Source organism: Scatophagus argus, chromosome 19, assembly GCF_020382885.2.
Source record: "Scatophagus argus isolate fScaArg1 chromosome 19, fScaArg1.pri, whole genome shotgun sequence".
In the NCBI taxonomy this organism is placed as follows: Eukaryota; Metazoa; Chordata; class Actinopteri; family Scatophagidae; genus Scatophagus; species Scatophagus argus.
In genome coordinates, this window is record NC_058511.1 from 3,719,744 (window position 1) to 3,745,198 (window position 25,455).

General features: G+C 42.1%; 2 protein-coding genes across 4 annotated transcripts in view; one reads left to right on the plus strand and one right to left on the minus strand.

Annotated features, from left to right (window-relative positions):
- Positions 1–20,058, minus strand: part of LOC124050301 (exostosin-1-like) — a 186,313-nt gene extending 166,255 nt beyond the window's left edge. For all 3 annotated transcript variants that reach the window (XM_046372675.1, XM_046372674.1, XM_046372676.1), the window contains exons 1-3: positions 19,030–20,058; positions 17,286–17,947; positions 16,015–16,766 (exon numbers count right to left, since the gene is read on the minus strand). In XM_046372675.1, the coding sequence (XP_046228631.1) occupies positions 16,015–16,766; positions 17,286–17,579 (1,046 nt within the window). In that variant the 5' untranslated portion in view covers positions 17,580–17,947; positions 19,030–20,058. The remainder of the gene's footprint in view (positions 1–16,014; positions 16,767–17,285; positions 17,948–19,029) is intronic.
- Positions 288–6,036, plus strand: LOC124050300. The gene is made up of 7 exons (XM_046372673.1): positions 288–387; positions 754–819; positions 1,211–3,209; positions 3,304–3,369; positions 3,782–3,916; positions 4,830–4,991; positions 5,628–6,036. The coding sequence occupies exons 1-7, from the start codon at positions 310–312 to the stop codon at positions 5,855–5,857; spliced, it is 2,736 nt and encodes a 911-aa protein (XP_046228629.1). The 5' UTR covers positions 288–309; the 3' UTR covers positions 5,858–6,036.
- Positions 20,059–25,455: the final 5,397 nt, after the last annotated feature.

The following is a 25,455-nucleotide window of genomic DNA, read 5'->3' on the forward strand; positions in this document are numbered from 1 at the left end:
AAAACTGGTCCCCACAAGGAACTGTAACATTGTGTGTGACATGTCCTATTGAAGTTGTGTAAATGCAGACTTAGCTTGGCTGGCCAGTAAAAATATTTACTGTAAATTAAATGTTTTTCTCTCAACTCTGGTGTATGATGGCATGCATCTCATCTTTGAGATTTTTTTTTCTGACAAAGGTTCCATCTATTTGCATATTATGCAGTATTTGCATCAGATTGACCATTTTTTTTTCTTGTAGTGTCATATTCTAAAACATTGTCACTATAAAACTTTTGTTTACAGACGCCCAGCATTATAGCTACCAACATGGTGGAGGAGGACTCCCATCCTTCCCCCCTGTCAGAGATGGATGATGCAGCTAGTACAAACGATACTCCTCAACAGGTAGATTCATGTTCATCACTTCAGACTTGCTTCAGCAGTCTCTCTGTGTTATGTGTTTGTATTCTTGTTGTGTATGTTATGTCCCCATGAAGCCTGTTTAAAGTTGTGTAAATACAGAAATGACATATAAACTACTAATTCTTTTAGTAATTTGATGACTATTCAAATATTTTAAACACGCTACCCATCCCTAGTGTGAAGCGTCTTTCTAAAGCTATTCATTGTGTGAATACAGATATTGCTTGGCTGGCCAGTAAGAAATACTTTAATTTGAAGCATAGGTTTTATATCTGCTATCTATGTTTGTGTAATTATACATTCTGTAATAAGGTCAAATGTAGTATATTCCTTCGCTTTTATCTGCAGATGGTGACGGAATTCCCAAATAAAGATGACCTTGTACCAAGACTGAGACGGACCAAAAGTATCATAGTAAGTCTAAGTACATGGCATAAAGAAAAGAGAATTTTTTTTAGTTTACTGACCCCGGACTGATTTTAGAATTGCATCAACCATTATTTTTTTATAAATTAATAAGTGAATTATATAATTCAATGATAAATCTTTTGGTCTAGAAAATAGTGAGACAGTGAAAAATGCCTGACTTTTTCTTTGAGCCTAGGATGATGACATCTCATGTCTTTTTTTTGTTTTTTTGTTCAAATGTCCAAAATTCCACTTATTGCTCCAAAATCTGCAAAACTGTAAATTGATTCATTGATTGAAAGTTTTGTAAATAATTTCCATTTACTAAACAATTGGCAAACAATTTTCAGTTTTACATAATTGTAAATACTGTTTGTTTTTGTTTGTTTTGTTTTAGATGAAAGACACAAATTTTGAAGATTCTGATGAACTATATGATTCTACACCAGACAGTGCAGATGATTACATTCCAGATACCACTTGTGAAAGTGAGGGTGACAGCGATGCTAGTCTTCTCCCAAATGAAAGGATTCAAAGGGCTCTTGATGATATATTCAATGTCTCTGACTCAATGAGTCCCCATCTCTGTGACAGCACAACACCAGACAATATGACCTTTAACCGGGACATCCTTACATCTGAAGCCTCTGGAGCAGAAGACATACCCTGTTCAAGTCAGAACATAAATGACAGCATAGTTGTTAGTGCAAGCCAAAAAAGAGGTGGGAATAGAGTGTATGACAAGAGACATTATTGTTTATATTGCAGTAAGCCTTATGCTAAGATGGCAAGGCATCTAGAAAGAGCACATGAAAACAAGTCTGATGTCGCTAAAGCTCTAAGCTTTCCAAAGGGTTCCAAGGAGAGGAAAAAACAACTAGATTACATTCGCAACAGAGGAAATTTTGCTCACAATGCTGCTGTTATGGAGTCAGGAAAGGGGGAGTTAGTACCATTTAAGCGACCGCCTAAAGAGGCACAGGGAATTGACTTCATGCATTGCGCATACTGTCAAGGACTTTTTATAAGAAAGGTCCTGTGGCGACATATGCGTAATTGTAGACTTTCACCTCGGTCAGTTGCCCCCAAACCAGGAAAGAATCGTGTTCAGTCCATGTGTACATACACAGGGCCTGTGCCTTCGCACATTAGTAAACAACTCTGGGACGTAATCAGTGCCATGAATCCTGACCCAATCACAGATATTATAAAAAATGATCAAGTAATCACTGATATTGGGCAGCACTTGTTGAGCAAAGGTGGTACATCAGCCAAGAATCAACAGTGTGTGCGGGAGAAGATGCGAGAAATGGGAAGGTTGATTCACAATGCAAGGAGAGTCACCACATTAAAAAAAATGAAAGATCTCATAAATCCAAAGAACTACATGGAGACTGTCAAAGCTGTCAAATCTACATGTGGGTATGACAGTGAAGCTAATAAGTTCTTGATTCCATCATTAGCAAATAAACTTGGACATGCCCTGGTTAAAGCAAGCAAACTATTAAAAGCTCAGGGTTTAATGTCAAACAACCAAAAACTTGTGAAGAATTCCACTGAGTTTCTAGAAGTCCATCAGGAAAAGTGGAATGCACTGATCTCAGCCACAGCTTTGAGGAACATCAGGGAAGCAAAATGGAATGTGCCCACTCTCATGCCCTTTACCGAAGATGTCCAAAAAATGCATGCATATCTCAGTCAAATGCAAAATGAGTGGTACAATTCACTCTCTAAAAGTTCCTCTTCAAAAGCCTGGATGGAGCTGGCAAAAGTGTCTCTGGCCCAGATCATTCTCTTCAACCGGCGTCGGGAAGGAGAGGTGGCAAGCATGCCCTTATCTGCGTTTTCATCAAGAGACTCTTCTGATCCACATGAAGATGTAGACTGGGCGCTCTCTGAAGTGGAAAAAAAACTCTGCAGACACTTCTCAAGGATTGTCATCAGAGGAAAACGTGGTCGCCCTGTTCCAATTCTTCTGACTCCAAAAATGCTGGGTGCATTAGAACTCCTTGTTCAGCAGAGAGAGGCCTGTGGAGTTCTAAAGGACAATGCTTATATGTTTGCAAGACCTGAAGCTTTGACACATTTCCGAGGTTCAGACTGCCTCCGTGGCTTTGCGAAGGTGTGTGGTGCAAAGTGTCCCAAGGCACTGACATCTACCAAACTACGAAAGCATGCTGCTACCCTTTCAACTGTGCTGAACATGACAGACACAGAGATGGACCAGCTGGCCAACTTTCTTGGACATGATATAAGAGTACATCGGGAGTTCTATCGACTCCCTGAGAAGACCCTGCAACTTGCCAAGATCAGCAAAGTTCTTATGGCACTCGAACAAGGAAGATTATCTGAGTTTCATGGCAAAAACCTGGATGAAATTGGGATAGAACCAGATGGTATTTTATTTCATTTTACTTCTTAATTTATTATTCTTTGTTTGCTAGATGCTTTGATTATATTTGCAAGCTGTGCTTTGTATAATTTCCACAGAAAAAGTTCTGGACAGTGATGAGGAAGACCGGAGCATTCAAGATGAAAACTGTCCCAGTGGTGATGGTGTGTATTGTCAGTAAATTATTGATGAAAAACTACAGTTTGCCTCCATTATCATAAACCAGTGGTGAAATCAGAGCTTCAACTCCATGGCAATTTTACTTTCAAAGTGAGATTGTGACAAGTGAACCCTTATGAGCCAGTTGGCACTGGGCTCTGGACATTCAGTTGTGTGCCCATCATCATCAACTTCAGGAATCAACAGAAATGGCTAAATTCATCAGTTCAATAATATGTACTTTAGATACACTTGGAATGATGAACAGAGTTTTACACTTTAATGGTTTAATGCATTTATGTGCACTAATTCGAATTAAAAGCCCTTAGCATCACAAATGACGGCTCAATAATGTATTGTCAGTATTATATAGTACATGTCAAGTAAACTTTTTATTTGATTGTTTAATTTCCATAGAAACATCAGCTGAGGAGACATCTCATCCTACTGTGAGAAATGAAATGCCGTCACGACCATCGATAAGACATGAACCACCGTTATCAGATGATGAGATATCTTCAGGAGGTAGTGCTGTGAAGCGTTCCTCCAAAGGTGAACTCATTTCTTTTTTGTATCTCAATAATGACTGTCTACTTCAGGCGAAATGCTGTAGTAGTACAAACAGTGGCCACATGGAAGTCTTACAATACCCTCTGCTATTCATCCTAAATTAACAACTGGCAGCAAGATGTCTGTTTCACAAAGGGTTGCTCTGCTTATTAAAGGGATAGTTCAGATTTTTTGACATGAAATCCCCATTCTCACCATCAATGTCATGCATCAGCAGTGACTTTTTCCATACTGCGTCCTGTGAGTTGAGTTCTGGCCGGCTTTTAGTGCTGAAGAAAGTAGTTCAGACTAGTTTGCTGGGTCACAAAGATAAAGCGTTTTGCTTCAAAAAACTATGCGTTCAAAAGATCAAAATTTAATACAAAGTTGTTGTCCATAAAAATGTCAGACCTCACAATCACCTGGCACTATTTTCCATCCCTTCGTATCACTGCGGGCTGCTGCCTCTGCACCTTTCGATCAGCTATTTCACGGTGTTTACATTCTGTTTCTAGGCGAAAGATTTTGCCTTGTTCCATATCCCTTTGGAGATGTTTCCACCAATAACTGTGATTTTAACATTCTGCCACACAATTGTTGCTGCCCCTTGCAGCTCTACATTGTTCTGCTCTGTCTGCACATAAATCTCAAGATCATTATGTTTTGAAAACCATAAATTGGGTTACTTGGATGTTGTTTATTATTGTTTATTAAATATTTTATTTTATATGGTTAACTTGCATTTATTTTTGAAGCTATTCTTATTCTGCACTTAAAATTAAGGGGTGCCCCTAATTTTAACCAGCACTGTAGATGGATTCATCCAGGGATTACAAATGTTGATAAGAACACATATATATACACAGCTGTTTCTTGCTTAAAATGTTTCATGAATGCTTTTGATTAATGTCCATAGAACCATCAGCTGAGGAGACATTTCAACCTACTAAGGGAAATGAAATGCCACCCCAAACATCCAAAAGACGTGAACCGCCACGACCATCCAAAAGACATGAACCACCATCATCAGAAGATGAGATATCTTCAGGAGTTAGTGCTGTGAAGCCTTCCTCCAAAGGTGAACTTTACACATTTTTTATGTTTCAGTAATGATTGTGTCTGCTCCTTTTTTGAATATGTATTGTCAGTGTATGAACTAAATTACAAATGGCCAAATGCTATAGTAGTACAAACAGCAGCCACATGAAAGTCTTCCAATACTCTCTGCTATTAATCCTAAATTAACAACTAGCAGCAAGCTGTAGATGTTACAAAGGGTTGCTCTGCTAACCAATAACCAACCATTAACAGCTACTATTAAACCCAGTTGTTGAATGCCAGGCCAGATTTTGCCTGTGTGATTTTAATATTTTGCCACTGAAACTGTAGTAATGGCCTGCCCCAATACCAACCACTTGTCCTGGGTATTGACAAAGGTTGAAGCAGTGTAATGAGAGGGACTAGGACTGAGCAGCTTGTAAAAAAATATTTATGGTTTATATGGCTTAAAATTATCCTAATCATTTCCTTTTCCCCAAGGATCATTTCAGTCCAAGCAGAAGAATGCACAAATCACTATCATAGGTGTAAATAACTTTATTTGTACTGTAGATGCTGGCATATATTATATACAGATGTAGGATTCAGAAATTCTGAATTCTAGCATACCTCCTTATGCTTTCAACTACAAATTTGTTTTTCTGACCACTTTAAGGTAAAGCCCCCCTGAAGAAGAAGAAGACTCCCTGGCAGCAGACAGAGGTGCAGGCCGTGGAAAGGCACATGAATCGATTCATCACATCTTGTGTTGTACCAGGAAAGAGTGACTGTGAGAAGTGTTTAAAGGCTGAACCAGAAGCTCTTAAGAACCGGGACTGGCAGACCCTGAAGTTCTACGTTTATAACAGAATCACAGCCTACAAAAGGAAATTTCAGTGTGAATAATTCGAATGTCACCAACTATCTGGTAGGGCATTTTTTTTCTCCATGTTTAAAAACAGGTTCTGCATTTTGCATTTTATTTTTGTTTTTTAAAAGAGTTTGATTGGTTCATTTTACCAGACTTTGTTAATATAGTTGAACTCATTAAAATTTGAGATCTGCAATCTGCAATGTGAGTTTAATATTTTGTTCAATTATTAGTAGTCATTTTGTTAAGGTTGCACTACGTGACAAGTGATTAAGTCAACCACCCAGGATCAGCTGACTCTTGCTTGCGTGCTGGGTGGTTGACTGTGATTAAAAATATAATAGAATAGTAAGGATATCAATTAGTCATAAATTTTCCTATGTTATAAAGATGATTATATACACAGCAAGAGGTGGTCTATAAACCTCTAGATTGAACTTTTTTTTAACAAATGCAATAAACTGAGGATGTCATTTGTCATTAGCAATATACTTGTTGCAAAGTCCCCACTAGTCACATAGAAATTTGTGTGAATTATACAAATAATATGTTAATGAGGTCCCCAGCAACCATGGTAACTCGATTTTTCATAGGTCCCCACCTAGCATGGGGAAATCATCACTTCAGCAATTCAGGTGTTTGAAGTCGTGTATGAGCTTACAGGGGTGTGGTTAGTTTCCCTGATTTTTTTCATCCTTGTAGAACCCTCAGAAAGGGTGGTCCCCGCAAGTGATGATCAAAAAGTCGGTCCCCATCAACCATGGAAACGCGTATGTGTGTGTGTGTGTGTGTGTGCGCGCTCAAAAACAAAAAAGATGAAATACAGATGAGACATAAAACACAAAAATAATATCAAACCAAAAGGGGAGGTGATGCTAAAGGTGCAATTATTTTATTTATTAAGCAAGAAGAGGCAAATATGCTTGTATATGATAAAACAACATGTTTCTCTACCCTGCATTCAAGGATTCAAGGTCGCTCCTGCTTTATTTTTGCCACCATCAACATGATTCCTATAATCATAATTTAGTTTAGCTTCGAAGCAGTTTCTGTTGTAACATAACTTCCACATGGAAAACAACTCTCGCATTACCATTTCCACTTCCACCTGTTAGAGGTTTACAATCTCAGGATATTTAAAGCAGAAAAATATAATGTAATCTTTCTCCTACAATTCTTGGATTTGTTTCCAGAAAAAAAAAAAACCCACAATCTTAAAGACCAAGCGTGTTTTTGTGAAAACTAATAATGATAATAATGTGATCTTTAATTCATCCCCGTGAGGGATCATCACGTCGTCCTCTACAGGCAGGTGAAGAGGTCAGCTGAGCAGGCCGGCAGCCTCTTTTTTATTTAATTTATTTATTTCTGTCTTGCTCAAGGACACTTCAGCACATTCTGGGATCCTGGGATGATTTTTACTGCAGGCGATGTTTTTAGAGCTCAGCTCAAAGAAAAGTAGAATACAATGATGTAGCCGCTGAAAACAAATTAATTGCAAAGAGACTCTCAGCTCTCACTAGTTATGCCTGCAGGAGAGAGAGAGTGTGTGTGTGTGTGTGCATGCATGCATGTGTGTGTGTGTGTGTGTGTGTGTGTGTGCGTGTGCCTTAGGCTAATGAGAGCTGACAGCACACAGTGGGACAAGTTGTAGTGCTTGTGGTGTTGGGCGTTATGTAAACTTGTACATATTTCATACTCACACAGATGATTAATTTCACAATGTTTTCCTGAATTCAGTGATGCTGCGCACACACACACACACACACACAGTTGTGAGGACATTGCACTGACCTACATTGATTCTCTACAGGTTTGCCATAACCTCGACGATAACCAGCTCCTGCTCGACCGCAGACCTCAGCCAGACCTTGACCTCAGCACAATGACAACCCGCCGCAGTTTAAAGAAGTCACTCACATGGTGTCCAAATGCGACACGGGTGCAACGAGAACAATCGCAGCGACATAATTAGCTCACTTTAAGCACAATCCCACGTTTTGTTTCACTCCACTCCATCACAACACATAAAACACCACAGTTTCTGCCAATTCCTCAGCTTTGATCAGCTCCCCAGTGATCAAATAAAACGAAGCTGGTTTCCACTTCCTGCTGCACAGTTTGGTGTGAAGATCCAGAGAAAAAACTGGAAACTGTTGTTTAATCCACACACACACACACACAATATACACATGCTATACAACTACAGTACAAGTGTCACTACTGCAACGAACTGGTACTGTTTAAAGGGAGCTAAACAGTTACAGTTAGCTTTTCCACAGTATTTACAGTCACAAGGCTGTGATTTGGCCCTCCTGTGCTCCTCTTCACTCTTCATTCGCCCCTCAGTGGATCTGGGGCTGTCACGATTTCAGTATCGGTATATCGTGACAAGTCGATAAGTGGAGCAGGAGCATAGGGTAGCATAAAATGCAAATACTCAAGTAAAGTACAAGTACCTCAGGTTAATAGCAGTTTTCACTGTATGGTGTGCTGGAGAGTGAATGAGAAAAGAAAAACAGCTAAACAACAGCTAAAATTGTCCCAAATGGGTTCCTGGAACTCTAGGAGCTGGAAAAATTGAAATAATAATAATAAATCACTGTTTTTTTGCTTTCTTGGTGCTTGAAATAAATAAAATAAATATGTACGTTGTCATGGAGCAAATGAAAAGCCCAACTCTCTGGTGTCTTGTTCCTCTCTGATAAAACCTACCTGTCCTCTTTCCTGTAGGAACTAAAGAGCAGCGTGTGTGAGTATGTGATGGATTCGCACTGCAATCCATCCTGCCACGCAGTGTTTCAACCATTTCACCGCCTCTCTAATTCAGTCCTCTCTGTCTCTCTCTCAGCGGCGATGGATGGCAAACATCCTGGAAAGCACCTTTACTTCAACTCAACTGATCGTCAGCTCTCAACAAACAAATGGACAGGGAGAAGGAGAAAGGAACAGAGGCAGCAAAGGACAACAGAGACATGCGGAGTGCGGCAGGCAGAGAGGGGGAAATGAGACGGCAGTGGACGAGGAGGAGGAGGAGGAGGAAAAAACACAGTGATTGAGTTGAATTGTGTTCCTGGCTCATTTCCTGGGTGCACGAGGAAAGCAAGTGATGCAGGGCTGAGCGAGAAGGCTGGCAACGCTTCGTACGGCCGCACAAAATGACAACCTTTCTGCAGACAGACAGCATCAACATCACATGTTGTTTTCCCAGACCAAGTGATCTTTCCCTCCAGTGTGTGTTGTGTCACATGTGGTGAGAAACGGGCACAAAGTTTTTATTCTAATAGATGGAAAGGAGAGATCGAGCAAGGTCACAGAAAAGGCCATTCGAGCGCAGCATCCACAAGCTCAACTTTTAGCTCCTAAAACAAACGACGTGAATGTCCCCAATACCACATTTCTGCACCGTCCTGATATTGCAGGGAAGATGGAGGATGGTGGAAGCGGAGGACTTAAGACACCGAGACCAGAGTTTGCATTCAGAGTCCTGGTGCAGGCATTAAAAAAAATCACATTGGTTAAGGTTAGGACAAGGTTTCAGTTAAATATTAAAAAGCAAACACTCCTGAGGGAAATATCTGACTCGTATCTGCTTATCTCCACTAAGTTCAGCGGAAAAGTCGCTGACTGTGTCTCTGGGACTGAGCAGGTTTACAGTCTGTTTTCAGAGCTTCTCCTCTGAAAACAACTGCCCGACTGCCTGAAACGACTGCAAAGGAACCGACAAGAGAGGTGGAAGTGAGTCAGAAGAGTAAAGCTGCATGAAGCCGATGGGAGCTGCAGATTCACACTTTTCTACCTGTGCTACTGTCACTCTACAGCACAGCATTGTGAATCGACTTTTCAACTGTTTTCAAAAGTCAAAATAAACAGAGAAGTAAGTGCATTCATCAGTGTGAAAAGTGAAAACATCAAACCGTCTCCTGCCGTTCTCAGTTTGGCTAATCCTGGTTCTTTAAAGGCACTCGAGTGGGTTTACGTTTACATTGCAGCGGCAAACGTTAGATGCTACCTTAACATATTTTCGTCTGGGATTTATTCAATTATCCCGTCTATTTACTCAAGAAGATCACACAGGGTGTTTGTGATCTGCTTTAGCCTTTTGCACATTAACTTCTTTTTCCTCATGAAGATGGACGGAGGGCCAGCTAAAATAAATGCCAAGGCCTTGTTGCACTTAATGCCAATCTATGTTTGGCTTTCAAACACCAAGAAGGACCATCAACCTCTATTCATCTGCTGATTGGCTGCTGTGGTCAAATCAAACCTGATCAATAGAGCTTCCTTTTACCCTCCAACCAGCCTTGGCAGAAGCCTTCAGTGTATTGATGAGTTCAGCTGCTGTTCAGGCTGAGAAATCTGAAGGCACTTAACTCCTAGTAAACTCTAAGCGAGAAGGAAATGAGAAAAGAGACTTACAGAATGTCATGAGTTTTTTATTTATAAGTCCTGACAGCTTTCACATACAGCTGTGGTCAGAGTTCAGTACATTTGTGACTAATTTTTCTTTCAGCTTCCTCCAGCTCACATTCAAGGAGAAAAATCATAAACGTGACCTTTTCAGAGATGCCTTCATAGAAAAGTGAAGTGTTTCAGTCATTAAGTCAGACTACACCTGCTTTGGAAAATGGATTTATGTTTTATTTTTTTTATGGGTTTTAATTATAAAATAAAATATTATGGAACTGTAGATGTTCAAATTTCTTGCTAAGACATTCAGCTTTTAAGGTCCCTTGGTCAGCATATGGACTCAAATTCCATTTGTTGGACAAAAATATGAAAATCGTGTGATGTGAAGGACTGAAAAGTGCAGAGCAAAGCAGCCTTGGTCAGACTGATTTCTGAACGGATGTTTCAGAGGTCAGGAAGAAAGTAAATAAAGTCCTAAAAAATGGAAATGGAAATTTGAATATCTAGAAATCCTGAACAGCTGAACAAACTCTGCTGCAGGATGATGGTCATGTGATTTGACTGAAAGTTTCCTGATCTTAGATCTCAGCCACCTGAAATATTTTAATCAGCGTCTGTAGGCTAACTTTACACATATGAGATTTATAATGGCAAACTACACAAAAATGTGCATTTATTGGAAACGCAGCATTCGGCGTGTTATTAACCAGAAAAGCCTAAATACACACTAAAACATTTGTTAGATCACTTGACATGCCTTTTCCATTTCCCGCACAAACAACCTGATTCAGTCATGTATTTGATTGTTAAAACCAGCTGTTAAAATCAGTCACACATCAGAGTTTCTTTAAAGTCCTGAACCTCTCTCTCTCTCTCTCTCTCTCTCTCTCTCTATGAGACTGACAGACTCTGTTGTTATTCCTTGTGGTGCTCTTCATCATGACTCGCATTGAAGATGCAGCGAGACAGCAGTAAAACCTTTTCCACGGTTTAGTTTAGCTCGGACAGGGGAGGAAGAGAGGAGGAGGAGGAGGAGGAGGGAGGAGAGCGAGGATGAGGACAGATAAGAGAGTGACAGAGAGAATAAGAGCACGGAAAAAGGAAGGGAGGATGAGGAGAAGAATAAGAGGGATGAAGGCGAAGAGACGAGGTTGGGGAGGGAGGGAGATAAGCAACAACAAAGAAAGAGGACATCGACTTCAGATGTGCTTTAATGGAACATCTCACAACAAGGCTGGGAAGTAAAAAATGAATTTAAAAAAAGCACACACACACACACACACACACACACACACACACACACACAGGTTACTATACTACTCATCAACAGCGCATGACCACAGCTGACATTTTAATTACTGTCAGACCCTTTTCTCCTGTCATACATATTGAATTCTGCAGCTGCCAAACATTCCCAGATGTGACAGCAGCTGTGTTTCCGTCTGAGTATTTTATGCATACTGGGATGCACCAAATTAGAAAAGCTTAATGGAGAGAGCACATCTCAACTAATTCATTCAACATATTCGCTCTCTCTTATGAAACAATTAGTGATTAGTAACCACCTTTGTTGAAACGATCTCAAAGTGTACATAAGACGTATGTCCACCATGATGTTTCAGAGCTGCTGCGTTATACAGTGCTGTATGTCCCACTAATGCAACAACGAGCAACATACAAGTGCCTCAACATGTCAGGAAACTGTCCCATTTGCCAATGCAAATGTTCCAGAGAGGCAGCAAATCACATTACACGCTCTCCCCAGAGACAGACTACGTCTTACATCTGTATGACAGGTCCACTGTGTGCTACTGGTGACGATTAATGTGTGCAAATGTGACGCAACACGACAGGGCGCAGCCGGTGGGCCTTTGCACTTACAACAAGTCTGTCTCGAGTGTGTATCTGCTCGCTGGTACATTAACGTTTTGTCAAGTGAAGCATGGGTGAAATCCTCCATTTCTCCAATGAGCAGTATCTCTTTTTTGTAAAAGCTGTCTTTCACTTGCAAATCACCCCAAGATTTATTTATCCCACTCAAAGTCGCACAACAAAATGGCAGATGTAGGCCCTTTATGCTACACAAGAAAAACTATGTTTACAGTGGAGTGTGGAGGCTGAATTAGGAGTCTAACAGTCCATGGAAAGAAGCTGCTTGAATGTCTGGGGTTTTGGCAGTGGTTACTTCTGTATCGCTTGACAGGTGGCAGCAGGGTGGACAGCAAGGTTAAAAAACTAAAATAAAAACTGGAACTGGACTTTAAAGGAAAAAAAACAAAAAAAAAAACAGAAACAATATCATGTACTGGTGAAACTAACCAAAATAAAATAAAGAAAAATATATACAGGAAATATCTCAGCAGAACGAGCACAAAGAGCCATCAGTCTACATTACTGTGAGTCTGCTGCCCTCACAAAGAGTTGCGTTTCTATTATGAAACCTACTCTGAACAAATCTTCGTGGAAACTTCCTGCGGGCGAGTTTTTGAACAACAAAAACTAAACTGAAACGAGGACGAAGAAGGCAGATGTTTATGGATTTCACTGTACAGCCAGCAAGACACCTCTTATCCTACCGTTCTCTAAATCGAGCCCTCCAGTATCAAACATTCTTCGGAGAGACATTTAAGACACTTGAGACGACGAGGCCCTAATTGGTGAAGCCGGCTGTTATCTGCTACGTACAGTAAAACAGCCTGAGTTCAATCCAACTCCGCTCAGTAGGAGGTGAGATCTCTATCTACCCCCTTCATTCACAGCTTAATTCAATTGGAGGGCAATTATCGACCGCCCGAGGCTTCAAGATCCTCGTCGGTCTCTGTTCCCATCAGGGAGCCTTGCTGTGCAGGATCTCGCCTCGACTCCACCGGGTGATGTCTGTATCGATGTGCTGTGCGTAAAGCACCAGAGCAGGCACCAACAAACTGACGAGAAGCCTTTCTCGGTCACAACCTCGAGATTCGAGGAGACCGTGAAGCTTCGTTGTTTACATCCGGACGAGCTCTGACTGGTTCAACAGCATGTGGCTCTCAGGAAAACACTTTCGTCCTTCGCACGGAAACATCAAATTGACTTATTCCTTCAGTCAGGCTGTTTTCCATGTAATGACCACTGATGGGCAAGACACTTACTGTAACTAATGAGTGAGTGTAAGTACATCAAGCACTGTACTACCTGAGGTATTTCCATTTTATGCTACTTTAAGGTTCTACCCGACTACATTTTGTAAACCAATAAAGTACTTTTTACTCCACTTCAATTATTTGACATCTTTGATACTTTGCAGATTAAGATTATTATTATAAAATATTTGAACAATCACCTACTAAATTCTGATGTATTATTGTAGATTAAGTGACCTAAGTTCTGTGCGAAACCATAACTAAACACTGAACCGTTTTAACTTACATCCATCAGTTATCTTAGGTACATTTTTATTTTAAGTTCTAGGATGAAACCAGGATGTTTTCCTAAACCCAACCAAGCTGTTTTAATGGCTAAACAAAACCGTTTAGGTGACAAAAGTCACTTGATGCTGTCCTTTCCTACACGTCCAAAATTCACTGATGTGGATGGCATTAAATGAAACCTAACAAGCTTAAAATGTGTGAAATTATGCACCATGTGTACTTTGAAGTGGTGTGCCATTTATATGTATATATATGTATATATATATACAGTCAATCAGCTCCAGAAAATAATTTTATAAAAACGAGAACCTTCAGAGTTCCTTGACGCACTACATCTTTAGGCTAAGAAGACAGAAATGAGAAATGAAAAATACAGAGAGCTAAACTCAGCGTCACAGTCAGAATAACATCTTTGGCTCTGATATCAGGTCAATGCCAGACTGAGACAGAGAATGGACTAATGCAGAATTTATTTATTGAAGGAGCCTCTTCAGCACTTCCATTAATCTACTCCATCAATTATCACCCTTTTTCATGCAGCAGGCAGTGTGCGCTGTTGGATTTTCTCTTCTTCGGTAGGGAACAACCAGATCTTTTAAATGAATGATGTTGCTTCTCTTGTAACCAAAAAACATTTTTTTTCTTCACTAAAAGCTGCTCATAAAACCACTAGTTTTACCAACTGCATTCATTAATAGATAGAGTACATTTTTGTGCACTCAGTGCGGACAGGTAAAGAAAAAGCTTTCCTGTACTGTTGTAGCTGGTATAATGTCACACTAACATTCATGGCAGTGACCCCTCTTATCGCACAACACACCTACTGAAAAATAAATAAATAAATAAAATGTCCTGAAATGCAGTAATTGAAGCAAATGTTTCATGTAAGCAGAGCACGGAGGATCACATATGGTTCCCTGTTTGCTACTGTTATTTTTTTTAATCTCAGAAAGTTACATTCTGGATAATCTAGTTTGTATTACAGAGATGTGTACTCCCAGCTTATTAATTATTATTGCTGGGTTATTATTCTTATTATTTATATTTAATTATGTTTCTTGACTTTAATGCTTGTTTTTGTCTTTTCACTGACTAGTTTTTTGGGAGCACCAACATAACATTGCAAATTTCTTGCATGTGAAAACCTACTTAGCAATAAACCTGTTTCTGATTTGGATTCTGATTATTAAAGGATGTTTTGTGCATCAAGTTGAAGTGTGTTTAAACGTGTTGATCAGCTGGATTCATATTTTCTGTTGATTGGAGACCCCAGACCCCCACAAAAAAAAAAAATCTTCCCAGCGATGTTTTGTTTTGTTGTTTTGTTTGCTTCTTGCTCGTTTCAGGGACTCTGAACCAAACAAAACTCAGACGCGGGTTAGAGCTGAAAGTCATCAGTTTAACCTCGCACTCAGTTCTTTAATTTCAGGTTTTAACGTGCTACAATGGAGCCAGAGCTGCACACTGACTTCACTGTATGCAGCTGCTTTCAGCTGCTGGTTGGCAGCACTTAGCAGGATCCTGGATATGCTGTGCTTTTCCTTCGGGTATCACCGACATCTGAATCTAAAATATGCAACAGATGACTCCTGGGCTAACACTTCCAGGAAAAAAGCGAGAAGAGTTGAGAACGTCGTTCCCATTTCGCGGCACATGCAGTAGTTCGTCTTCTTTCGGCTGCCAGCTCTCGCTAAAAAATTTCAAAAGGTGAACCCCTATTCCCAGCTCAGATCACTTTTCTCTCGACCAACTGCTGAGCTGACAAAACTTTCCTGCTCTGCCACTCCTCACTCGCTCTCTCTTTCACACACACACATGCGGCACAGCGTGAACACACACGTTTCGTAGCATTTTGTCTCAAGAGCACAGCAACACTGAAGCTCAACTCCCCTGACAATTGTGAAATATGCACATGAAAGCCTGCAACCTGTTTCATTCAAATAAAGAAGAGGAGCTTTGTGCACAGCAGCAAGTCCCCAACACTCCCAAGCAGGAGAGTTTTAAGCCACTAAACCACGTTTGTAATGATTGGCAGCAGCAGCATCCCTGCACAAAAACACAACAAGCACTTGTGAGCTAATGATCCACAAACGCAACGCATGAGAAATAACCAACAGCAAATAAGAACCGACAATGAGATGACTGCCACAGTGCTAACGTCTGCCCTCCTGGCAGAAGAGACAAAACCAGCAAAACCAGTACCGACCGACTCCAAAGCGGCACAAACACCAGCAAAGACCGTGAATGTGAGCTCTATCAGGTCACTAATACATCCTCTTAATGGAAAGATCTTCAAAGCAGCGATGCTCTTTTCAAATGGAAATGAAAGCACACCCAGAAGCAGCGAGGACAAAAAAAAAAGCATGTCTTACTTTGAGTACTCTTCATTATCTCTGTCACAGCGAGAGTCCTTGTGCTTCTCCCAGTCTTTGCCATGTTTACATGTGGTCAGCAGAATAATATCTTCCCCGTTGTGGATGTGATACAGAGCGTTCCTCGTCTCAGAACCTATGCCAGTTAGGTATCGCTTCCCTTTGAAAACCAGCAGGTACTTCCTGGAGGGCGGTGTGTCATTGAGCGTTAGATAACCCAAGCCCCCTCCTTTTAGTGGGTGATCCTTGGAGAATAGAGGGATAGAGATATCAAAGTTGGGTCGGAAGTTGACCACATCCGCGCTGGCCTTGGCCAACATGGCCTGGCCCACCTCAAAGCCTAGATCCTCTGTGTAGTCCGGCCAGGTGCCAGAGTACAGGTTGAATATGAGGTGGTTCCTGCCATCGTTCCACGTCGGCAGGCTCTGGATGCGGAGCCTGACGTTCTGGACGTACTGAACCGAGAGCTGGTCCCTGTCCAACGTGTCCACAGCCAGAATGAACAGACAAGCCCGCGAAGGGTCTGTGGTGTGGAAGCGAGACTCCTCGATGGACGACAGGATCTTCTGGTAGGTCTCGGAGATCTCGTCCCCTCTCTGAGGGGGGTAGATGTAAACCCCGAAGCCCGACTGGCAGCGAGAAAAGTCGAAGCAGGTTTCCATGCGGCAGCGTCTGTTCTTGTAGATGTTGTCGCGGATCGCGCGTCTTTCCCGGGGCGAGGTGTGCTGGTGGTGGAGCTGAGGACTGTCCGCCTGGACACACGGAGACAAACAGGTCGGGAGCACCATGAATACAGTGCAATCATATCTACCACTTCATTAAATTCACAGTTTACATGTGTGCATTTTCCCAAGATGTAAAAAAAATAAAATCAGTTCCAAAGCTTTCTCCAAAACACCAATGAATGAGTCTCCTGCAGTCTTCACATCTGAGTGAGAGGACTAAAAATGTCTGGCAGGATTTCTGGCTTTTTCATGCTGTCAGTAGGAAATCGCTGCAATATGTTTTAACCAGTAATTCAAAACTGCTTCTCCACCGATCGATTTGAGCTTTCAAAGCTTTGATGTGTGACAGAGTTATCAGCTCTAATAACCAGCCTACATAAAAAGATGAATGGTGACGTTCTTTGATTCCCCTGATGCACCACTTTCAACCGTCCTCCCGCCACTTGTCTCAGGTGCATATGACAAAAGCTACGTTCAGACAGGCAACAGGACTGCATGACAAAAAAGGGTCTTATGCATAATCAATACTTGGTTTGTTGAGTCTACCTCTTGCTCCCCGCCCTCCAGGTACGGCTCCAGCAGCCGGGTCGACTCTGGCCAGTGCCTGGGAGGTCTGGACGGGGTTCTCTGAGGCAGGGGCTGGGGCTCGTACACCTCCTGGGTCTGGTGGTAGTACTGGTATTCCGGCTGGTGGTACTGGGGGTACTGGGGGTACTGGGGAAGCTGGTGATACTGGTACGGCTGCTGCTGGAACTCCCCAATTTGCAGACCCCACAGGTAGATGAGGAAGAGAAGACCGGCCCCCACAGACACGAGCAGGTACCGCTTCTTGGCCTGCATGTGTGCTGTGGGGGGAGGAAGAGGAGGATGTGGAGGGTAGAACAAGGAAGGGAGAGAGGACAGGAGGGAGGTGTGACAGCAAGAGGAGAAGGAGGGAGAGAAGGGGGGTGAGAGGCTGATGATGACGCAGGGGGAAAGGGGAAAAACGAGAGAGAAAAAAGGGGATTTGAAAAATAAAAGATAACGCAAGAGAGGAAGGGGAAGAGAAGGAGTAAGAGGAGGATAAAGGGCTGAAGGGGGAAGAGAAGGAAAAAGGGAGGACAAGGAACTAGGAAATGATGAGGAGGTGCAGGGAGGCAGACACAGGTCAGCTCGACCCACAGGGCAGCCTCTCTATCCACAGCTCGGCATTTTGGGATTTGGAGTCACTAAAAGATGAAAGAATCAGAATCAGAATCAGAATCAGAATTCCTTTATTAATCCCTGGAGGGAAATTCTTGTTTCTACAGACAATTGCACATGCAGTATTCCCGACCAAGAAAGGAGAAAAGTGCAGAGTATATAAATAGGATAAACAAAAACTAAAATCTCAAGTACGGTAGTATTTACAAAAACTGTATTCAAAAAATTTTTTAAGAAAATTTAAAAATACAGGTATGTACAATGTGTAAAAGTAGCCAATATGTACATTGTATAAACACAGAACTCAGTTCAGTTCTCAAACAAATCAGGATTTGTTAAGTAAAAGTGAAAGCTGCACTGTATGTAAACCCAGTGAAACCCGGTGATGAAGGTTGGGGCTTCTTGTTTGAAATTTTGTCACATCAGCTCGCCTGAAGTCCATTTGGATTAGAATGAACACTCAGAAAGGTGAGCTAAATTCATCAAGAAGATAACATTTTGGATTTTGTCATGATTTCTGTCATCTGGAACACAGAACTCTAAACTTTTGGGTGCAATTAATGATATCAAATTTTAATATCTTGCGAATCACAAGCCCACATCATTGATGCATTTTTAATCATTCAGATGCAGAGAGAAAACAAGTGCCAAGTTTTCGGTTCTGATACAACGTTTAACATGCACGAGGGACGTTTTCTGTTCACCTTTTGCCACACACGTGTACTTTATTATAGCCAAAAACATTTCACGGTGCGGCGCTGTGTTTCCTCAAAGCTGTAACCTGTTCACTTCACAGTGTCTCGCTGGGTTTGACTTGTGTGAATCAGAATGTGAATATGTTGGAACATTTTCCCCAAGTACAACTACGGTACAGAGAAGTGAGGTGAAGTACAGTGAAGTCAGTGGGAGATTTCTCGGAGAAAGATCTTAAATCACTCTCCATAAGCAACGCAGCACTAAACTGCAGGATTTGTGAGTGCAGTCTGGAGCTGACACACGGCCCTCGCGGTCATCATGTTCCAAACAGTAACCACGTCTTTAATTAGTTCTCGGTGACTTGTGTCCATAATTAGAGAGCTATCACCGAACTCCACGCACTCTAACCTACCTGTTTACAGGGAACACCTGTGGTCCCAGGAAGGCATTGGGATATCCGCTGCTCTCCCCTCCAGCCCGAGCAGGAATCCACGGTGTGGAAACACATTCTCCAGTTAACACCTAATCACCAATCCATCCACAAGCGACACGCTGAACTAAAAGCACGCGTAACAAGGAAGCAGTCACTGAGCCCTGCGTCCGTGCGGAAGCCAGAAAAGGTGCGCTGCCTTCATCCTCCACCGCGTCCCAGTCACAAACTTTCACGGACAGTGGGGTGATTTTCATGCGAACGGACGAGCGTGCAGCTCAGCGACGTGTCAGCGCGGCGGGCGCCCGCGGTGTGAGTTCACACACACACTCACACACACACAATCATCAGCCAGAAGAGCCGTGACAACATCGACAGCATCCATCCACAATTTTAACTGCTGTGTTCAGCGAGGCGCGTTCGTCTCCAGTCGACAACTGCCATCCCCTTTAAAAAATAAATACATGAGAAATGAAAAAATCCCGGAAAAAGAGGATCCAAACTTTGAAATTTAAATCCACTCCCCCACCTGTGAAGAACAAGCAGAAATCATCATCCCAGGTAAGTTGAGGAAATGCCGGCGCACCTGATCCGGAGAGATGCGCTTCAATAAAATCCTATTAGGAGCGACTTGACGACATGCAGCAGGTTTTTTCTCAGTGTGATAAAATAAGGGATCAAATGAAGACCAGCAGTGTACACAGGAGGGGTCCTCTGAGTTATTCCATCCTGGCTCCTCGCTTCCTACAGACCCGCTGTCCTCACGTTTCCATCCTCAAGTCCTCAGTTGGATCTGGGCTGCGCCACCGTGCAGCATCCAGCGACACCAGCAGCAGCGCTGATAAGGCAGACAGCAGCAAGCTGGCGGGCTGAGGAGGAGGGGGGCATCCGGGCATGCACGGGGCGGCAGCTGGCTCTGATAAGGTATGGGAGCTCGCCATAATTCACCAAATCTTTGTCTTCTGCATGGTGAAGGTTTGTTCGAACCAGTTTAGTGTCGTTCGAAGACGGATCACTTTAGACTCTCAAAGGAGCATTCAAGACCCCTGAACTGCCCGCGTCACCCCTGTTTTCAATTCGCGAACCAAACTCCATTCAGAAATATACAAATTTAAGAAAGATAGTTTCGAGTAAGTCACGAAACGTGCCTTAACAACACATTTCAGGCATTCTGTGGAGCGTGCTCCAATAAGATGTGAACTTGTGAAGTGAACCTGCAAACACAGCTGAGGTTTTGTTGTCACATAAAGAGATGAAGTGCTGAACGGATGCAAATTCACTCTCGAGTCTGAACTACCATGCAGTTTATATTGGCTGCAGTGAAGCCGGAATTAAACTACCCTTTGGACGTTGAGTTTGGTGATCTTCCTGCATGTAATCCGACACGTGCAAAATAAAATAATTCTATTGTGTGTTCTGTTATTCGATCTGCAAAACATTTGTAGGCTCACATGAGGGTTATGGTGATTTGCTGGCAGATGATGTTAAGGGGATTTGTCACGGCTTGTCAGGATTTAGTGAACTGACTCTTATGCAAACCTATGCATTTTTAATTAAATCTTAGCTCATTAAATCTCCAAATGACACCGATATTCAAACTAATTCATCAACTTTGACCACTTGTCTTCCCATCTTTCCCTGCACTTCATTCATGTTGCTGCTATTTGGATAGAAGCTATCGACTGATTAAAATTAATTTCCTCAAGATTTAAACAGATGTCATTATGTCATAAATCACGGAGGGACTTCACAGATGTTGTGATTCAACACGAGCGGGCACATCATGTAGCGAACAGCGCCATCTCGTGGCCCACGTTGATGCCCCAGAGGACGATCCAAACCAACATCTCATCTGACTGTGTGTGACTGCACAGAGGCCGAGGTTCAGTCAAGTGTATTCAGACTTTTTAGCTCAGGTTTGTTCTCAGGGAAACTGAATTTTGATTTTAAGTTTTCGGTCTCAGTCCGTTAAGTTGGCTCTTGACTGTCCCACAGCGCCTCTTCGCTCCTGATAGGTGAGACGTGAGACTGTGAAGTGACTTTAAAATTTAATTACATCTGAGTTGGTATTTGTTTTTGTTTAACATCCTCTTATCGAAGCTATAAAGCTTGTTGCAGCTTTCTGTCTTTCTGAACTGAACCAGTCACAGGAGATGGGAGCAGGATAAATCCTGGATTTCAATTGGAAATCATTGAAAACCAGGATGGGAAACCAATAAAGGCTCTGAATTTATGCACATTAGAGAGCATTTCTTATCTTCTGTAATGTCTGCCTGCACAATAGCACAATAAATCCACAGACACGACTTTGGTTTGTAGGAATGCACAGACCAACGTTTGTCTAAAACACCAGCAGCCTCTCTCTCTGCACACCAGAGTCTGTTTTGTTTCCATTTACCTGAACTGTGATAACTCTGAGGGACTGGCTGGTGTTGATGGCTTCATGGTCCATTAGGGGATGATAAATCTGAAAACGTGGCAGGGCAGCAGAGAGAGAGAGACATCTTTGATTTGTTTCCAGTCTCAGTCCACCGCTTCGCTTCCTCCACTTCCTCATTTCCGCCATCAATCTGGAAGCTTAGGGGATCGTTCAGGTGGCTCCAGGTGACATCTTCTCTGCTGTTTCAGCTTTTAGGATGAGACTGTCATCCTGTTTTAAAATGATTTTTGGATTCCGATCACATCCCAGGCCTGATTTTACTGGATTCATACACTCACTCACATTCATACACTAAAGCACATCAGCTTTTAGGAACTACTCATTAAATGTGCTCTCCTGTTTGGTCCCACCTCAACCTTCATGCATGGGCCAGTGGTGGACTGTAAATAAATACAGTTACTGAAGTACCGATTCAAGGTAGTGATTCTACATGAATACTTTAATCCTGTGCAACTTCTAGTCCACTCAGAATATGAAGTTGGAGAATATGACCGTATTAATCCTTCAGTTCTATTCATTTAAAAAAATCAAATGAATCATCAATCATCAAATGCAAACTGTAGCGTTTGACTTCTTTTATTTAAGGTTCTGTAGATATTGTCAGCCGAAGTGAATTAGATTGAATACATTTTTTTTTATGTTCCAGTTGATTAAAAAAAAAAAAAGTTTTAAAAAAATACAAAAATATTTCAAGGAAATGAATGTAAATTATGTTCCGAAACCTTTTTTTGCGTGACTCATCTGGGGGTTCCTGTCTTCTGTGCTCTTTGTTGAAGAGAACGTTTGTGCGACCTGGAGGTGAACACCAGACAAACACTCAAGGTGAAAGCTTCTGTGCAAGCCGCCATTTGTGTGTGTGTGTGTGTGTGTGTGTGTGTGTGTGAATTACTTCATTCAAACAGCCACTGATTTCCTCAGAGGAGAAGTTTTAAGTCACACTCCGTTGACTCAAAAAGTCTGAAGAGTTTTGAAGATGATCAGCGACCCGAGAGGCGACTCCAGCATGAGAGAAAAATTATTTGACTGTGTTTAAATCTTTGTTCAGTATGCCATGTGGAGGAGTCATCTAAATGCTAACAATGTTGACTGAGTCACATCGCTGGCTGGGAGCACATGGAGACCCCCCACCGCCACAACCCGAAGCACACACGCACACACACTCACACACGCACACACTCGCATGCTCACACACCAATAAAAAAATCAATGGTTCTGCTCTGTCTTGTGATTGTTTGTTTTGTCTAATGACTCAAGCTAGCTCATAATGTAACACACACACACACACATTCACAGGGAGCCAGCTGGGGCACTCACTGCTATAATCTGGTCCTATTCTGTTTAGATGCCCCAGCTCAGGATTGGCGCCTGCAATGCAATTTTCAAACAATCCACATTTTCCAGCCATCTGGTGCCAAACAAAAAACACAGAGTGAGGCTGTAATTATTATCCATATGAGGATCATAACAAAGCAACAGAACCGACAGAAGCCTCCTGCATCTAGAGAAGTGCATGAAGTGACACATGGTGGATCAGTATAGCCAGCGACATTTTCATAGTGGAGCCAAACATATGGATTTTAAAAGAAAATCCAAACTTTCAATATGCTTAACATCACAAAGAAGCTCAATTTACAGAAAGTAACCAATCAGGATTCACTCTTCATCATATCCAGATCTTCAGCCAACCACCACAGTCTATAGACACAATATTCCTGTAAAGCTCACTTAAAATATGATGTCACAGTGGGGTCTAATTGGCATATTTCATATTTCTTCAACTTTCCTGTTGCGTCCAATGTCAAGTTTAATCACCCTTAAAGTCTCTTTTCTGTTCAGCCTCCTGACTAAACTGAAAATAACAACTGGTGACATTTAACCAGATGTTCACCAACCAGTTAGCCCAAACTCCAGCACAGGGGAATTTTCAAATGTTTGTACTGAAACATAATATATATTATATAGCCAAAAGTATCCAGACACACCTCTTAACAGGGCCACTTCCTCAGGGTTTGGGCTCGGCCCGTTGACTTCCAGTGAAGGGAAATCTTAATGCTTCAGCATACCAAGACATGTTGGACAATGCTATGCTTCCAACTTTGTGGCAACAGTTTGTTGAAGGCCCTTTTCTATTCCAGCATGACTGTGCCCCAGTGCACAAAGCAAAGCTCCATAAAGACATGGTTGGAAGAGTTTGGTGTGGAAGAGCTTGACTGGCCCACACAGAGTCCTGACCTCAACCCCATCCAACACCTTTGGGATGAACTGGAACGGAGATTGTGAGCCAGGCCTTTTGGTCCAACATCAGTGTGTGACCTCACAAATGCTCTGCTGCATGAATGGGCACAAATTCCCACAGAAACACTCCAACATGTTGTGGAAAGCCTTCACAGAAGAGTGGAAGCTGTTAGAGCTGCAAAGGGGGGACCAAATCCATATTAATGTCTATGTATTTAGAATGAGGTGTAATGGTTTTCTGTCCCAATACTTTTGTCCATATAGAACATATGTGCAATTTATTCACTATAGATTTAGGTCATGCTTGGCCTTTCACTTCAGTTGAAAGGCGAAGCCCAGGAATAAATAAGCAGTTATTTTTGGTCTTTTGGGTATAGTGAGCTATGGCTGTACGGGAGTTGCTTTGACATGTCGTGTGAAACATGCATATGTGCACAAAAGTACACAATTGTCCCTGGTAAATAAACTAATAAACAAAAACTGTATCTACTGACTTTGACTGACTGATTTTTAGAAAAGACAGAAGAGGAGACAGGAAATAGCACATGTGAAATTCTGTGAAGACATGGAAGTACAAATACCCCAAAAATGTGTGTTTTCTAATAACACAGCCCTCAGTTTTTGAGTAGTGAATGGCTCTTGACTGGTGATATATCTACTGTCTTTATAGTGTGTCCTTGCTTCAGTCAGTTTCACAGTCACAGAGAGCCGTGGGCTGAATGCTCGTTCACTTTCATGTCACCACCACTCGCTGGCAGCATGTGTGTGTGTGTGTGTGTGTGTGCAGAGAGGCTGCATGCAGACGCAACATATTAGGGTCAATCAATAAAAGGGAGAGCCTGGAGGACTCGGGATGAAGACAAGCAGGAGTCCTCTCTGACCTCTTTTCCTCCCTCGCTTCTTCTCCTCTTTCACTTCTTCTTCTTTAGTGCAGGACTCCTGACCTTTTGCCCACACTGTGAAATGTCAGAGGATGCTTGTAATGTCACAAGAGCTCGTCGGGCGAGGACGGGCCGTCGTTATGGCGACCACATCACATCCACACGTTTGGTGTGACTTTTCCAGCTCAGTGAGAAAAACCAGCGATTATTGTTTAACCCGTTAAGTCCTGTGGGTTAGTGCAGCTGTCACTGGCGACGTTAGTGTGTTCTGTGTTGTGTTGTCAGACATGTAAAGTAAGCTTGGCACCACTGCTGCCATACGTGAAGCCTGAGGCCTAAAGGATGAGCAGAATCACATAATGTCTTACCTGGACGTGTTTTTTTTCCGCTGCATTACCTGCACTTTGATTTGGCTCGTAAAGCAGAGTTTTCCCGTGACACTGATCTCGAGCTGTAATCCTGACTGGTGTGATTTAGTGTCATTATTTGGCCTGCTGGCTGCTCCACTCCTCCTAAAAAGCACAGCTTATCTCAAATTGAAGTTCTTATAATGTCCGTTCAAATAAAGGGGAATCCTATTCGACCACTGGAACAAGATGACATGTAATAGACTGAAGAGATGACTCCCTCCTGTGGAGATTCATTTCGCCATCCTCTCTCCCACTACAGAAAGTTTTTTTTTTTTTCCTTTCTTTCTTTCTTTTACACAGTACACAGTGGAGATGATATAACTCACCCAACTGATAAGAGCAGGTCTGTTGTGTTCCCTGGGAAAATGAAATAAAGTGTGCTGGAACGGCAGACAGAATCAGGAATGAACACAAGTGCTGCATGTGTGTGATTCCTTTGTCT

What these genes read in the sequence shown, in the direction of transcription:
- LOC124050300 (XM_046372673.1), top strand. Translation starts at nt 310, where the DNA reads ATGGTGGAGGAGGACTCCCATCCTTCCCCCCTGTCAGAGATGGATGAT. An exon ending in AATTGGGATAGAACCAGATG is followed by an intron (nt 3,210 to 3,303) that starts GTATTTTATTTC and finishes TAATTTCCACAG; the next exon opens with AAAAAGTTCTGGACAGTGAT. An exon ending in TGTGAAGCCTTCCTCCAAAG is followed by an intron (nt 4,992 to 5,627) that starts GTGAACTTTACA and finishes GACCACTTTAAG; the next exon opens with GTAAAGCCCCCCTGAAGAAG.